At 47.7% G+C, this 16,055-nt stretch overlaps 6 protein-coding genes across 6 annotated transcripts; 4 read left to right on the plus strand and 2 right to left on the minus strand.

The window, feature by feature from the left end:
* Positions 1 to 125: 125 nt before the first annotated feature.
* N7495_009486 (CIA30 family protein) lies at positions 126 to 1,278 on the plus strand (the record flags this gene model as incomplete). The annotated part of the gene is made up of 3 exons (XM_057212137.1): positions 126 to 207; positions 264 to 497; positions 563 to 1,278. 3 exons carry the CDS (start codon positions 126 to 128, stop codon positions 1,276 to 1,278), a joined length of 1,032 nt encoding a protein of 343 aa, XP_057059000.1.
* A 169-nt stretch (positions 1,279 to 1,447) lies between these two features.
* N7495_009487 (phosphoribosylaminoimidazolesuccinocarboxamide synthase) lies at positions 1,448 to 2,471 on the minus strand (the record flags this gene model as incomplete). The annotated part of the gene is made up of 3 exons (XM_057212138.1): positions 1,448 to 1,821; positions 1,884 to 2,259; positions 2,322 to 2,471. 3 exons carry the CDS (start codon positions 2,469 to 2,471, stop codon positions 1,448 to 1,450), a joined length of 900 nt encoding a protein of 299 aa, XP_057059001.1.
* A 244-nt stretch (positions 2,472 to 2,715) lies between these two features.
* On the plus strand, positions 2,716 to 5,769 carry N7495_009488 (putative anaphase-promoting complex subunit Apc5; the record flags this gene model as incomplete). Its single annotated transcript, XM_057212139.1, has 9 exons — positions 2,716 to 3,376; positions 3,426 to 3,519; positions 3,570 to 3,984; positions 4,047 to 4,170; positions 4,220 to 4,326; positions 4,387 to 4,523; positions 4,581 to 5,298; positions 5,514 to 5,542; positions 5,610 to 5,769. The coding sequence occupies 9 exons, from the start codon at positions 2,716 to 2,718 to the stop codon at positions 5,767 to 5,769; spliced, it is 2,445 nt and encodes an 814-aa protein (XP_057059002.1).
* A 529-nt stretch (positions 5,770 to 6,298) lies between these two features.
* Positions 6,299 to 11,201, minus strand: N7495_009489 (mediator of RNA polymerase II transcription subunit 12; the record flags this gene model as incomplete). The annotated part of the gene is made up of 4 exons (XM_057212140.1): positions 6,299 to 9,004; positions 9,058 to 9,693; positions 9,752 to 9,956; positions 10,021 to 11,201. 4 exons carry the CDS (start codon positions 11,199 to 11,201, stop codon positions 6,299 to 6,301), a joined length of 4,728 nt encoding a protein of 1,575 aa, XP_057059003.1.
* A 2,464-nt stretch (positions 11,202 to 13,665) lies between these two features.
* On the plus strand, positions 13,666 to 14,415 carry N7495_009490 (uncharacterized protein; the record flags this gene model as incomplete). Its single annotated transcript, XM_057212141.1, has 7 exons — positions 13,666 to 13,702; positions 13,759 to 13,809; positions 13,877 to 13,908; positions 13,964 to 13,980; positions 14,111 to 14,208; positions 14,268 to 14,284; positions 14,335 to 14,415. The coding sequence occupies 7 exons, from the start codon at positions 13,666 to 13,668 to the stop codon at positions 14,413 to 14,415; spliced, it is 333 nt and encodes a 110-aa protein (XP_057059004.1).
* A 518-nt stretch (positions 14,416 to 14,933) lies between these two features.
* N7495_009491 (translation initiation factor eIF1) lies at positions 14,934 to 15,717 on the plus strand (the record flags this gene model as incomplete). The annotated part of the gene is made up of 5 exons (XM_057212142.1): positions 14,934 to 14,961; positions 15,182 to 15,259; positions 15,363 to 15,455; positions 15,511 to 15,650; positions 15,703 to 15,717. The coding sequence occupies 5 exons, from the start codon at positions 14,934 to 14,936 to the stop codon at positions 15,715 to 15,717; spliced, it is 354 nt and encodes a 117-aa protein (XP_057059005.1).
* Between the last annotated feature and the right edge of the window lie 338 nt (positions 15,718 to 16,055).

The raw sequence follows: 16,055 nt of genomic DNA on the forward strand, positions 1-16,055 counted from the left end.
GAGTAATTACAGATGTGGAAATAGCCTTATCGCCGATCAGCCGGCAACTTTTAACGCCACCTCAAACATCATTCTCAAGCTTCTCTCAACCTTGGATCTCTTCAGCTTTCGGCTACTTCAGAGCTATGATTCCAACTCGGAGCTTGGCTGCTCAAGGCAGCTTCCTCAAACGCAGTGCAGAGGAATTCGGCCGTTTGTCCAAGATTGGTATGGCTGCCCTGATGTTTTCCCGCCATGCCGAGTACGTACTTACCGCAACGCAGCCTGGAACTCCGAAGCTCTTCACACACCCACCAAGCCCCATGTACTACTTGATTTCGAAGATGAGGCCACTGCTGCAGACTGCAAGACCTTTGCCGACCGTGCCGTAGGCGGTTACAGCACCGCCAGCCTCGACTTTGAACCAGGCGACGCCTCTACAAACACACCCTCCCACGTTCGATTCCACGGCAATATCTCTACCAAGCTCCCAGAGAACTGGCGTATCGAGAGAACTGGTACGGCTCAATTTGCGTTGCATTGACAATCTACACAAACTAATCTTATCGGAACTTCGAAACAGGATACGCCGCATTTCGGAATAAGGACCGCGGCCTTTGGCTTTTCGGTCGACTTTACTGGGATGTCGACCCCTACGCCTACCTTGCGCTTCGCATCAAGTCCGATGGCCGTCGATACACCGTAAACATCCAGAGCGATTCTATCATCGAGACGGATATTCACCAGCACAGATTATATACCCGGCACCACCGTGTACACAAATCCCCGATCCTGAAGGAAGCCATGAATTCCGAGTCTGAAGGAGGCGAGGACATTGAAGAGCTATATTCGTCCGGTTTGCCGCCGGCCCTCTCTGACATCCCTCCTCAATCTACTATCATCTCTACATCTTCTAGCACCACTACTTCCGGATCAACAGGTTGGGAGACTGTTCTTTTGCCTTTTAACTCGTTTGTCCGTACGAATCATGGCTTTCCAGTTGAACCGCAGACTTCTCTTATACGTCAGCGCGTGAAGAGTATTGGTATCGGTCTCACTGATCGTATCGAAGGCCCGTATGACTTGCGCATCCATAAGATCTGGGCCACTAATGGTATGGGCGAGGCGGATATTGAAGAAGAACGGCGAATTTGTGGCGCTGATGCTTTGCCGCTTGATGAAGGAGTTCGATCAGCCTGGATCGAGAAAGAGCAGCAGTCAAAAGACGTTCATAGTGAGAAAATTTCCAACACAGAGAAAACGGGACTGAAAGGTCTTCGATCGGAATGGGAGGAGTGATTTGATCTACCCGCAATATTGAAAAGACTTCATGATACCTACTTCCTCTACTTGGCCTTTATCAAAGCCGGCGCTTAGTAAAAGTCAAACATGATTCTCTGTTTTTTTATTATTTCTCATAAAAATATAAACTCATCTTGACATATATACTCGTAGTATACAGTAGTATCTAGTTGCCGCCAGTGATCTTCTCCCAAGCCTCCTTGTACTTGGCAGCAGTCTGCAGCGCAATCTCATCGGTCATGCGCACACCTTCCTTGCCCTTGTAGCCCTGCGAGACCAACCAGTCACGGAGGAACTGCTTGTCAAAGCTTGCCTGTCCCCGACCAATGGCATAGGATTCCTTGGGCCAGAATCTGGATGAATCGGGCGTCAAAACCTCATCGGCTAGCACAACCTGGTCATCTTCATCAACACCAAACTCAAACTTGGTGTCAGCAATGATAACACCTCGCTCTAGTGCATACGCATGCGCCGCCTTGTATAGTTGCACAGCAAGTGCGGCGACCTTCGAGGCGTAAGGCTCACCGAGAATGGCAACAGCTATAGGTCCTTTGGTGAGATTTTGCGGCCTGCACAATATTACAATGGATTATAATACTTACCCTGGTCAGGGTGGATGTTCTCATCGTGCTCACCTAGCTCGGCCTTGGTGCTAGGAGTATAGATAGGACCATCAGGGAAGGCCTCGCTCTCCTGCAGACCGGCAGCAACCTGGATGCCGTGTACGGTTCCCGACTTCTTGTATTCATTCCAGGCGGAGCCAGTGATATAGCCACGAACAATTGCCTCGATGGGGAGAATGCGGAGCTTGCGCACCTGCATAGATCGGTTCTGCAACACTGGACGAAGAGAAGCAGGGATCTGGGGAGGGAGATCCAGCGTGATGAAGTGAGTGCGCAACGAGGGAATGGCTTCGGACAGGATCTTAAACCACGTGCGAGTGCAAAGGGTGAGAAGAACTCCCTTATTAGGAATTCCCTATAATAAACTGTCAGCTATCAATTTTTGAATAATTAAAGATAAGTACAGAATTCATGTACATTCTCCATGATCACATCATACGCGGAGATGCGATCAGTTGCAACGAAAAGTAGGGTCTTTTCATCGACTTCGTACAGGTCTCGTACCTTACCCCGGGCAATAAGGGGTAGAGCGCCTTGCAGATCAGTAGTTGTCAGAGCTTCAGCCATTTTGAAAGAGGTCAATTGAAAAAAAAAAATGGAAATAAGTAGATGCGTCATTCGAGTCTTTTTTTCCCGCGGCGGGGCATATGATATATATGCCTCAGGCCACAATCACTCTTATCGAGATCCTTATCGCAGACAACAGACGATTAAACGCGTCCAGGAACAACTTTGTTGAACCCCCAGAGAATGGGCTACGAAGATGGCGCGCTACCTCACACCATGGAGGGTCTCCTTATTGTGCCTGACAATGGTATACACAGATGGCACCGTGCCTAACTCCTCTGCCCTCCACATCCTCTCTTTCTTGACTGCAAGCTTGTTCGCTCTAGATCCCGCCGATAAGCAATGGGAGCAACATTATGTACCGACCATCACCGAGCTCGAGAAGTTACTGTCGGGTCATGAATCGTCAGTACCGGGCCGCACACTGTGGGACTTGTTTCTCAAGAAGATGTGGCACATTGATTCGCTATGTGCTCTCGAGACGTTCTTAGACAAAGGCCTTCTATCCCTGCAGGTCAAAACGCGACAAGAATTAATCGAAGAGCGGGATAATGGCATCGCCCCTGACAATGATGCCATGCGATTGTCACACACCTCGCCGCTTGGAGCGTTTGTCCGAAGATCTCATCTCGAGTTCACTAGGTTGAAGTTTGACGATTTAATTACTTTGTGGACCGGATTTGTCAAATACCGCCTGCCGACGTACCCAAAGTGGGCTCGCAAGAACCCCTCAGAAGATCATGGCCCTATTGATGTCAATCACTTGACGTATGGAGTAGACTCTGGTAGCGCTCTTTATCAGGTAGTGTATGGTGACGTCGAATCCGATGACGAGGAGGAGAATCGGGGCGTCAGTGTGAAGGACGCCGAACGCCTCATTGAGTTTCAAGTTACAGAGCTTCAAAGTATGCTTTAAACTTTTCTGTACCCCTGCGTTCAAGCTGACGTTCACAGGACTGGGAGGTAGAATCCCAGGTGCAATTAGAGCTCAGATCCAAAACATCATTGCAGCTGAAGTCTCTGTTCCAGTGCAGATGTATTACCTCAAGTAAGCTATGAAACTTCTCCGAGTTGAATACGTTGTTAACGTAAAATCAGTTTTCTAGACGCCTGGCGCGCTGGGGACTACACGTCAGCATTCGACAATCTCCATAGATACTTTGATCACACCATGCATAGTATCCCCGAAAGAAGCTCATACCAGTTTGCTCTGCTGAACCTGGCCATTCTCCATGCCGACTTTGAGTGTTTCGACGAGGCCATTTCAGCTATACAAGAGGCTGTGGCCATCGCCCGCGAGTCTCACGACTCGATTTGTCTCAATTTCTGTCTGAGCTGGATGTATCATTTCGGCAAGGCTTTCCCGGAGCAAATGCGGGAGGTGCAGAGCACCGGTAATTTAGGCAATGAGAAAGAAGGCTTCGCTTTTCTCAAAGCTAAGGCTAAGGAGACTAATTCGTGGCCCCTCATGAGCACCACCTTGCTGAGTGAAGCCAAGTTGGAAATGCACCAGGTAAATATTGCAGAGTTTACTAGAATTCCAAAGGCTGAAAGATGCTAATATCACTACTATAGGGAGAGAGCCTAGCCTCTATCCTTGAGGCGCTTGTACGATCTGCCCATATCAACCTCACTAAAAACTTAGCTGCGCCAACAGGCTCGCACATGTTGCTTCAAAGCACCTTGTATGGCCGGATAGGTAGGTCTTCACGAATCGTTGAACTTACAGTGCTGATTGCTACAACTAGGGGCTGCTCATCTTGCTTGGCTGACTACTGAGGTTTTCCGCGAATGCTACACAGAAGCACAGCCATATGATGATTTCCTCAAAGTCACATTCATCAATTCTCAAGTTGTACGCCAGAATGACTAAACACATCTCCCTTGACCATGAATGCTAATGAATATATAACAGTTATTGCAAAAAGGCAACTACAAAGAAGCCTTTGCACGCATGAACAAGGTTGAGCCAGAAAAGGTTCGAGCCGTCAAGTACAACAACGCCTGGATCTACTACTCAGGTTTGCTACAGCTGCAACGTCAAATCTGCAGGTAAGAATTCATTCAATACCACACATGTCCAAAATACAAGTACTAACAACCTAGCAGACACGATCAGGTAGCGGTAGAGCACATCCTTGCCCAACTCCAAGCAGTGCAGCTCCTTGACGCCGACCTCCGCATCCACCTCGCCCTCTTCACAATCGAATTCAAAATCCGTCAAGGCGACTACGGCCGCGCTATGCGCTTGGTCGACGAAGCCGCTCACTCAATACAGCCCGAAAACTTCGATGTCTACGCGCAAATCAAACTCCTCTGTCTCAAAGCGCTCATTCTCGAGAAATCCGGCCACCCAGAACGTGGCTTCTCACTTGCTATGCGCGCTGCCAACATCTCCCACAGGACCAAAGTCCTTTCCTGCCTCTGGGAATCAAGCTGTACCCTCGCCGCAGTCCTGATCGGGCTTCGCGAGTTCAATCCTGCACTCAAATTAGTTGAAAGCGTCCTACCTCAGATTCTCGAGTCAGAGAAATCGGTACTCATTGCGCGCGCGTACTCGCTTCTCGTGGATGCGAATATGGGAATTGCAAGTGAGTTGTGGACACAACTTGGTCAAGATAGCATTCCCGTGCGAAAGGAGTATATCAACCTTGCGCTCGGGTACATCGACTGTGCGTACGACGCTTTTGAGAAGATTGAGGATCTTCTTGGGCAGACGGAGATGATGGCCAAGAAGGCTACTGTTATGCATCTCACTGGTGATCTGGTGCTGGCTAATGACTGTGCAGCCAAGTACCTGGACTTGAGGAAGCGTCGAGGCATGGAGGTATGATGCATAGATTCGAAATGTTTGTATGATTAGTATTAAGGAACTGTGAGCATAGAGCAGCTTGCTCATACGGGGTTTTTTCTTCTTCTAGATCTTTCAATGACGAAGAATGGTTAGAGAAAATGAGATAGGATATTCAAATGATATCTGTCTTTCAGTGCCCATTCTTGAAACTTGCATCCTGGGTTTCTGGTACTTTTAAGACATGCCAGGTGCCCAGCTATGCCGTCTACCTACTTTGGTAGCATAGGTACTATCTATCGGGACCAGCTAGAGTACCTATCTTCCCGTGCTATTTACCTATATAGGTACAACCATATCTCCAGGGCTGGCACCGAGACCTCGGATGCTGAGGTCAATTTCTACAACTTTGGAGTAGTGGAGCATGCACATGTATTCGCCAACGACGACAGCAAGGCCTCCGATGCTGGAGAAAGGAAGATAATTACGCGAGGATTGCAGATTTAAGATGACTGAGCTGAAGATGTAAGTCTCAGCCGAGTAAGAACCTATCTCATGTAAAGTATACCTTAAGTAATGGATATTTTGACAACCCCCTCAAAAAGGCCCATGATATCCCTGAGTTGAACCCAGCCAACTCCAACGCCAGGATATGGATATAGATGAACGAATAAATGTATATATAAACTCCAAACCAGAGAGACAACGACAATGGAAGACAAGGCTGTTTTGCATGGATGTGGAAAACGAGAGACACCGGGTCATATATAAAAGAATGCTCGAAAAAAACAATCGACAGCAATAATCCACGATGAATAAGGTATAAGGTATGGTTGCGGATGCGAGTGAATTATGCTTAACACGGCCCGGAATGCTTGGATATCGGTAGTAAATAATGCAATGATTGTGAAAATGATGGAGGTGAATATGTCATAAAGCTATGGTGGGTATGTAAGGGACGAGGCAAATTATGAAGGAGGATGGGGGAGAATGAACAGGAGGATCAAAGATGGAAGGGGGGATAAGATGAGAAATCTCAGACTCGGACGCGCCTGGCATCGAAGTAACCTAGATTAACAGCCGTGTCATTTATTCCAACAAAGGGTGCAGCGTCTGCTAACAACTCCCAAGGGCGGAGTGGGTATGAACCAATAGTCCGACCGCGTTGTTGAATGCGGAGTCGGTTTGACAAGGAGTTCGAGCCTTCGATCGAACTAACGATTGATGTCGATGATACAGTTGCCTGTTGAGCAGCAACATTACTGCCAGGGAAATTGGCATTCATCGAAGTAGGAGTAGAAGTTGACCCGGCTGGAGAAGAGATTGAAGCTGGTATGCTAGTGGAAAAGTCTCCTAGTGGACCGAGGAGATACAGGAACCGAGCATCATTCTGAAGAGGGGCGAACTGTGGGCATTTCTCCTTCAGGAATCTGGAACACTGGTGGCGAATCTCATCGGGGAACACATCTATCAATGAAGCGGCGACATCCAGCGCGTGAGTTTGTAACAAGATCCCGGGGCAAGGTCGATAATCCACGGAAGCACAAGGATGGGGAAAATAATCAGCCCCCGGGAAGAGTCGGAGGACATCACCAGGAAGACGGGAGAGTGCAATGCAAAATATGGAAATCAAAAGACGTGCCTGCTCATGCAAGGCGTTAGTCTTAGATGAAGGAGGCGGCTGCATGAAAGAAGCACGGTGTATGATGACCATCCTCAACAGTGCCGAGAACCAGAAGGCAAGAGATCTCTCGAAGTCGGGCCGCACCTGGCTAGCAGGAGATTCGGATTTGGCACCGCGTTTACCGAAGCCGGGTGGTAAAGCGATGATCTTCTGAAGGAGGGATTCCATTTTCTCCACTAGGATTGAGGCAACTGCTGGACTTCCAGAGTCGGGAATGGTGTTATCGAATTCCTCGATGATAGTGAGATACAGCTTTGCTGTCTCCAGAGACCCCATATTTTGTGGAGCGTTTGAAGAAGTATTGGTCTGCACCTCTAGGAGTGGAATGGCGAAGAATGCATTCTCGGCACGTTCACGGATCTGGCACACTGCAGCCGGGCTCATGAGTGCAACAAGATCAACCCAGTGGAGCTTCCCAGCGCGAGAATCTGCGACAACTGTTTTGAACATTGCATCGACGAGGCTGTTCTGGTCTTCGCCCACAGAGTCCCCATGGAAAAGGGCTTGCAACTTCAATTGACAAAATGGCAGGGAAAAGTCGTCAGTCGTGCTGGCAAGTTTCTCAACTTCTGAGATAACGGAGTTACTAGATTTGAAAGAATCGACACCAAGCAAAAGGTCAAGAGCTTTCTGAAGACCACCCATGGCAGCAGGATATTGATCGACGAGCCTTCGCATGCATTGATTATGCGGGCATTCAGGATTTCTCACAATAAGTTCACGTAGCAAGATTACTATTGAATTTTCCAACTTGAGATGTTTGGCTGAAGTCTTTGAGTCGTCTGAGTCGAGTGATTTTGCAGCGTCACAGATTATCTCAAAGATATCGTCAAAGTTCTTGGCTAGAAACTCCTGCTGCGCCAATTTGAAGCGATAAGAAACCAGGTCAAGATACTTGGTCTCTCGTGGACGGGAGACAAGAAGCTCCACGAGGTCTTCCGGCAGGCTCGTCACGTTTGAAATTGCGGTCGAAGAACAGCTAAGCCTTTTCACAAGAGACAAAAAAGACTTGATTGTAACACACCCGACTCCGATCAGTGATGGAAGGGCACGGAACAAGGCTACACGATCTGGGGAGCGCAGGTGTTCACAGACCCAACGAGCCAAAATTCTATCGAAATGCTTCGGCCGGAAGGACCGTAACTGTGCTAAGTACCTGCAGGTGTCATTGAGGGACATATGTACCTTACTGACTTCAGACTCTAGATGCTTGGTCAATGTGTTGAAGATTGTATCAAGAGTAGCTTCATCCATGACATTCCCAGACAGAAGAACCTGATCCAACTTCTCACGGAATAGTGGATCTTCGTCGCCAAAGTAGTCGGGAATGTGATCAGAAACAGGAGATGATGCAGCCAAGGCAGCCTTGTTCTCCATGCGAGAAAGATCCTGACGGAGAATAATAACTGCGTTGAGTTCACTAGGAATTCGCAAGCCAAGCTCTATCAGTGAAAAGATCAAATCAAGACTTGGCGTGGCAAACCGTCTCATCCCAGCATACGCATCCACCAATTTCCGGAAAAGATCCGTACTGGCACCAATCACACTCAGAGAATCGAAGTGACAGTTGGTAGTATCGGCAACAGATGCAAGGACAATGCTGTCGTCAGAGCCCGCAGCAGACATCAGCACATCTGCCAATATAGAAATATCACCAAAAGTCTCCAGAATGTCCCGGATCGAATAGAACTCATCCGGTGTGAGCGCAGAGATGAAGGGAGAGACCTCGCTAGGGATGGTGGCACGAAGAACTGAGCTGGTGATATCGCGAGTATATTCAGCTACACCACGCCGCAGCCATTGGCCAATCTCGGCTTTAACAGCCCATGTCAAATTCCCTGGCAAGACATCACAGATTTCCATATGAAATTTCACACCAAATATTTGTGGCAGACGGCAACTAATCGACTCCTTGACGCTGGCAATAATAGCGACCTCATCCTGAGCAGCGAGTCCAGTTCGTGTCAATAATGTGCGGCGCAGGTTGCGTACATGTTCTGGGAGACGACCAGTTGGTAATTGTGCTATCAAGCCAACATCACCAGCGAGATCGGGAGCCTGTCGCAATTAGCATTTCTATAAGAAAGACGGTCCAATTTCTACAAACTCACCGTATGTTGTTCTTCTGGAGAACGACTTGTAACACCTTTGGCCATCAACCACTGAAGGTATCGCCCAACCGAGAAAGTCTGTGACCTGACAAGCTCAGAGATGACGTGATAGATATTGTCCATGTTGAGCTTTTTGCTATGATTGGCGCGGGTGAGGAAGCGCATAAGGTGATCGTCTGTATCGATGCCGGAGGCTTTCCACTTTCGTAATAGTCGAACTCCAGCGTATACACGGCAGATACCGTGGCGGAAGGGAGTGGCAATCCACTCCAGCAACTTTGATACCAAAACATTTCGATCCTCAATGGCTTCTAAACAAGAAGATGAAATGGACGAAAGGTCTTGTGCGGAATGAATAGAGTCGAGAAGACGGATGATTCGTTGATGAGGAGAACGTTGGTTCATCTGTTTGGATTGTCGGGGACGCTGAACTCGCGCATTACGTTCCGCAAGGGTCTGAAACAAAGCACGATGCGCTTTGTCTGTGAGATCAAGACATGACGATACCTGAGATTTGTATATGCCCCATGAATTAGGTAAAATCACCGAAGAGGTGTTTTCTTGGATTAATTTTCGCACGAAGCGAGACAGTCGTTCAATCAATGGTTGTAAAGCCTCTAATTTTGCCCCAGTAGCCTAAAACCACAGTATCAGCATCTACAAGACACAAAAAGAAAAGAGAATCACAACATACCTGGCGCAGTTTTTCAAGCAGCAGCTCAGCCAGCCGACGTCCTCGTCGTCGATAGCGCATAATATTATTCCAGTATATCCCAAGCATTAACAACCAAACAGGAACAGTGGCGATGGACGCCGAATCGAAGGACGACATAAACCATTCGAGGTAATGATCGTGGTCAAGAAGATTATCGAAGAACAAGCGCGCAGTCAATCCGACACTGGCAAATGTTAGTTTATCGGGGTGACAAAAAAATCTCGTTAAAATATCAAAGATACACTCACGCATAAGACATTTTGGCTTTCCAGTCTGACGACTTGGGGCCACTTAGCACACCCTCTACAAACTGTTGGACATTGTTTGTCCAGTCTCGCACCCATTTCACCTCCAGTCCAACAGCCAAATTTCCATTGGTTCCTTTGCGCTTGAATGCGCGGATCTCATTGGCACCGACACACTTCGCTAGCCAGACGGCACGCGCCACTGGAATCCATTTGCCAAGGCATTGATCTAGTAGAACTTTACCTCTGATGCCATGTGGAATGGTGCGACTGAGGCGGCGTAGCGGTACAGTGGGGTTGGCAAGATCACGCAGCCAGGCCTCGCGTTTGTTATCGGTCAGGGTAACACGTGGCGGCGGCTTAAAAGTCGAGGGTGCGCGAATGACAGTATGAGTCTGTCGCTTCTCCAGCGCCGCAGCAAAGACAGTTGAAAGCATCTGCAGTCCAGTGCGATGCTTGAGTTGAGCGTAAAGTGCTGGGCGGGCGGTACTCGACTCGTTCTGAGCATACTGTGTGCGATCAGAATATCCCAACTTAGCTGTCTGCTCGTTCAAGACATCTTCTGGTTGGCTGCCCGTCCAAGGTGTGAAGTCAGCAACGTTTTCACCTTTGATAATTGGTGCGGCTGAAGGAACCTCGATGCGATACGGAGTGGTCTGGACCTGCTTGACCGGAGAGGGTTCTCTCGTCCTCACGGGTTGTAATCGCTCGGGTAAGGCACTTTTCCAAGGCTGAACTGGGAGTGGAGGTGGTGATAAAGACCTTGATCCCGTCGCATTATCACCTCTATTCTCGCTACTAGGTATATCCGACATAACAGCTTGGAAAGACCACATCGGCCGGCCGCGCCACAACATCGGAGGCCGTGCGGCCGCACTACTCGGAGTACTTTTCGCTTCGCCACTGTTCGGACCAGACTCGCTCATCTTGGAGCTACCTGATATGTCCAATCTGGGTCGTTTCGGGGGAGGTTCTTGAGAATCGGGCCCAGTGGTCAAGTCCACCACAGTAGGCTGTTGGCGAATCTGTTGTGATTGTGATGGCGGCTGAAGGGAATGATTCGATTTCGATGCCGACGAGGTATCATACTGAACAGGCGGTGCTCTATCAGCTCGTGTAGGGCCACCATTGTGCGCTGGCATAGGGTGGCCCCAGGGTTGGCCACCAGAGGAATGAGGTATCATCTTTGGTTCATGGTGTACCGTGGACGGCGTAAATCATGTAAATCATCCGAACGGTAAAATTATACAATATTTAACAAGGGATCGGAGAGGGATTGGATATATTCGAGATGGAATAAAATATATACGATCTTGATAACGGTGGAACGGGGAATCGGGGGAAAGGGGGTCCAAGCGGGGAAAGATGCTCGAACCACAATAAAGGAGAGAAAAGCTCTGGAGGTGAAGTGTGAAGATGGGGAAATAGTAAGTTGTCTATCGGAAGATGTTTCTGAATACTTACGAGATAACGTAAGTGCCGGACCAAAAGCAATCCGTCCTTGCCGGCTTGAGAGGATCCACATTTTTGTCACCTACCTGTGTAGATACACACTTCTATGCTACGTACTAAGCACTCACTATTAGATCTCTTTACTTCTTACATAGGTATGGATATTCACGCCCAAGTCTACTATTTCTCTTTAACTAGAAATCGAAATCGAAATCGAAACCTCTATTCAATCCGGGGGAATACCAAAGTCGGATGATTCCTCGGGATTAGGGCGCGTTCATTCGCCCCTTTCGCTTCCAGGCCGAGTCTTGGCCGAGTACACTAATTTATTTCAAAGGCTTCACGGTTGCTATGATCCCTATGCACTGTGACGGGAGATCATAGGGTAGCCACTTGTACGTTGATCGTGCGTTGATCGCATTGCCTGAATCAGATCACGATCAGCCCATCTGTCACATATGCACAGGGATAATATTTACCCATAAAATATCCAGAACTTACGGCAACTATTCACGCGCTCTTCGATATATCTAGATATATCTGGATATATTTGGATATATTTGGATATATTTGTTCCAAAGTTACTCCTCTTCATGAAATGGATCCATGGCGCCTTATCTCGCCCGAGGAGCAAATCCGGGGCCCACTACCACGGATGGTTACAGCGGCACTCTTGACTGTTCATCGTACGGTGTGGCACCATAGCTCCTCACCTGGGCATGATTTGGAAACATACCGGGCAAGTTTCAGATCGACCTACAGGGAATCCTCGTATGTACCTGCAGTATGGGTACTTCATACTCCATTATCCATTATCTATTATCCGTACTCCTCGCTCCGGGGCATAGTTTAAAGTTCAGTACGGAGTACGGAGTACGGAGTATCCATATTGGTCTTCCAGGGCCGTATTCATTTACCTAGAAAGGTTTGCCGGTTTAGACACATTTAACATCTATCCCTAGTTGCTTTCCTACCTAGATATATCTACGTGAGTATATAAATATATAAATATATAAATATATAAATATATAAATATAAAGTATTATATCTTGCAAAACTTGGAACATTCAAGGACCAATTAGAGTTTCCAGCACGTTCAGCCTCGGAATTATACAATCTGATACCTCACCGCAGTATGCTCGAGTCGATGTGGCTTCTGACATGTCTAAATACCGTATCTATTGACTAGATCCTTGTAGCTATACTCCAACAAAGGCTACAAGGTTCCCATGTCCAATAACATTCCCGATCAAACAAATGACCGGGATTCATCCGGTCCTATCGTATATAGATGTCATAGATGTCACAGCTCAAAGTGATCTGCATGTGATGATTTGTTTCCATAATAGATCAGATGCTCGTGTCTCCTGTACTCACTTGGTACCTCATATATGCAGTAATCAGTACTCCGTAGTTAACATCGAGTAATGTCATCCAGATGGTCGACACGTCCACGTCGCAGTAAAGCACTATCAGGCCACTGTTGTCCAGTTCTGAAGAGAATCAGACGATGAAAGAGACGGTGTAGTGATGCGGCATATTTCATGGCACGGAGTAGTCTGTCTTTGAATTGCCGCACCGTATGATTCCAAGATTGAAGACCCCGCTAGATTGTTATGGAGGAAAGTAAGTTGAAAGTGGCGCTGATGAGCCTCAAACTAACAATCTCTTGTATGCATGTGATAATGATATCTATAATATGACGAGGGTGTTGACTTTGCCTATTCTCTCAGGCATCATATATCATCTATCGAACACCTCGGCCGAGATATTTAGAAGCTGAGATAGTTAGAAGCCGAGATCGCAGCCTCATCTTGGACGTCTTATATTCTGGTCCCAAAATCCAACTTTGGAAAGGATTTCTTCAATTATCACTGAGACCTCGGAGCTTTCCTAATAGTCTCCTTCGAAAGAGATTCTGAACCGATTAGTTTTCTTATCTTTCCTAGATAGCTTCTCTTCCCTTCAAATGAATTATACAACTGCCCACCAATTGGTCTTCTTGAAATAATAAATTCCAAAATTGGAAATTTGAAATAGAAAAGGAAAATATGATTCCAATCTAGAATAAAAAGCTGTTCGACTGTAAATTCACTCTATTTGGCCTAGTCTGGATATCCCCGGTTCTAGCTTCTTGGCGGGGACGTCGCCCGCAGACTTTCTGGCCTTAACAACCAACATCACCTCAACCACAAGATGTCGTCAAACAAGGATATGCGAAGGGCAGATCTCGGTGAGTCTCTTTCAATATCGCAAAGTCTTCATCTCTGTGACTAATTGATACAACAGTCATCCCCTATGTCGACCCTCCCAGCAACAGTGGCGACGTTGATATGAACAGTATGTTGCGCATCTATACTCATGCCATCTAGTATGAGGAACCAAGTCTGACAGGGCTATGATATAGGCACCATGTCGAGTATGATGCCAATGGCTGCGGTAAGTTCCACAGGTGGTACTGTACACTCAAGCACTGGACTCTGACTTTACCTAGATGTTCACTCGCAACAGGTGAGATTCCATCCACTTCTCAGAAACAAGACACTCTTATTAACGGCAATTGTGGTTCAGAATGATTGGATGGTGATAATCGATAACAACACTTGAAGCTTCTCTCAGTCCCTCTAACCCCCATCTGCAGGGTGTCATTTGTCTTCTCACTTCAGACCTGGCTCGCTGAGTCTCCCGACCAGAAGAATTCCGCTTCTACCCCGGGCTACATGTCTGTCGGCATGGCTGGTGCGTGCTTTATCCCTCCTACCTCTGACAATCGAGCTAACCTGATCGTTCTCTTCCAGCAATGGCGCTTGGTGTCGTACGTTATCCTCTAAACTGTGCATCCTGACCCCCTATTAACCTTCGCAGACCTACCTCCCTCTTTTCATGCCCCCTCCAACAGCCGCAGGTGTAGCGGCAGCTACTCCCTCTCCCTTGCCCTTGGCCTGAACGTCCATACCTTCATAATACCTTTTGCCAGAACCGACGAGTGGCAATTAGCTAGATATGAACATTCTGAAAAATTGGATATATTTGGCCAACTGCTAGAGGACAACCCCCTGCTCTTTCTCTCTCTCTCTCTCTCGCTCAATCACGCGACTGACTTATAAGTACTGTATTGTCTTTCGCAAGCAGTTATGAGATCTGAAGCTCGATATATCTTCTGTTCGAAACTTGTAATAATAAAAACATTTAATCTATTCCAATCTTCGTCTATGTATCAAGTGTGTACCTTTAGGTAGAAAGTACTTAGGGTAGAAAGTGAGATAGTGAAGCGGTGTGCGACTCACCGCCTTACTCCTCAACGTGACCTTCTCAAAAGGCTCTTCCCTCCTCTTCCCCTTCGGCCCATCAATCCAACCTTCACTTCTCCCCACACCTTTCGATCGTTCTTTCAGAGATATTCCATCTCACCTTCTTGACTCTTTACCAAACCCCTCCCAACCTACTTTTAAACGACCGAGTTTATGTCCATCGAAAACTTCAAGGACAAGGGTAAGTCATCTCGCCACCTGCCACCTGCCCCTCGTCTCCGTGAGCGCTTATTGCGATCGGGTCAACCCAACATTCCAGCCCCCACGTGCAGTCATTATCACTCCTATTCCGATAACGTCTGATACTGGCTGTGCTTTGGAGTCTGCTTATCGTTCGGGCACATCACTACAGCGGGGTAAAGATTCGGGACTGAACTGAGGCTGACGCACATTTCCCACAGACCCCTTCGCCGAGGCTGAGGAAGCCACAGGCGGCGACACTTCGAAATCCGAAGGCTACACCCATATCCGGATTCAGCGTATGTTTCCCTCATCCACCCCCTGTTGTCGCTCTCCCTTTGTCGGGATCGGGGCACCAATTAAGGTTTACGGCCACCCGTGCTAACCTCGTGTATTTCATAGAACGCAATGGACGCAAGACCCTGACTACTATCCAGGGTCTGAACACCTCTGTTGACCCCAAGAAGGTTCTTAAGGCTATGCGCAAGAACTTCGGTATGTTTATCGCCGCCCCTTATACAATGTGAGTGGATCTAACCTGAGGTCACAGCTTGCAATGGCACTGTTGTTACCGACGCCGAAATGGGCGAGGTGATTCAGCTGCAGGGTGATCAGCGCAAACACTCTCTGGAGTTCCTATCTCTGAACCCTAAGCAGGGTGGAGTCGGAATTCCCGCGGCCAAGATCAAGGTTTGTCACCATACTCCTTGTTACTGCTCATTGCTAACCTTGTTAAAACTAGGTCCACGGGTTCTAATCCCATCAATGTACCTCGTTCCGATCCTTTCCCATTAGTCACATTACGACGATGGGTTAGAAAGCCCGCCATGTGTCTCTTTCGCCGGCCCTATGTTATGCTGGCCGTTTCATGAACGTGATACATTGCTTGTTGTCTCCACCATTTCATCTGGTGTGTTGGACATGGGCTTTGGTCGACTCTACACGCTATCACTTACGTCTTTTCATCGGTCTTCAGTATGATTGACGGAAGCGTGTTTTTGACTGACCTTTTTTCCTTGAAGTGGGATTATGACGGAACGAGGCGTTGGTAGAGATACCCTATCTGCACAGACAGACACATGTTATTGTTCTCGG

This window comes from Penicillium taxi (genome assembly GCF_028828555.1).
Source record: "Penicillium taxi strain IBT 34144 chromosome Unknown utg000006l_segment0_segment0, whole genome shotgun sequence".
Taxonomy (NCBI): Eukaryota; Fungi; Ascomycota; class Eurotiomycetes; order Eurotiales; family Aspergillaceae; genus Penicillium; species Penicillium taxi.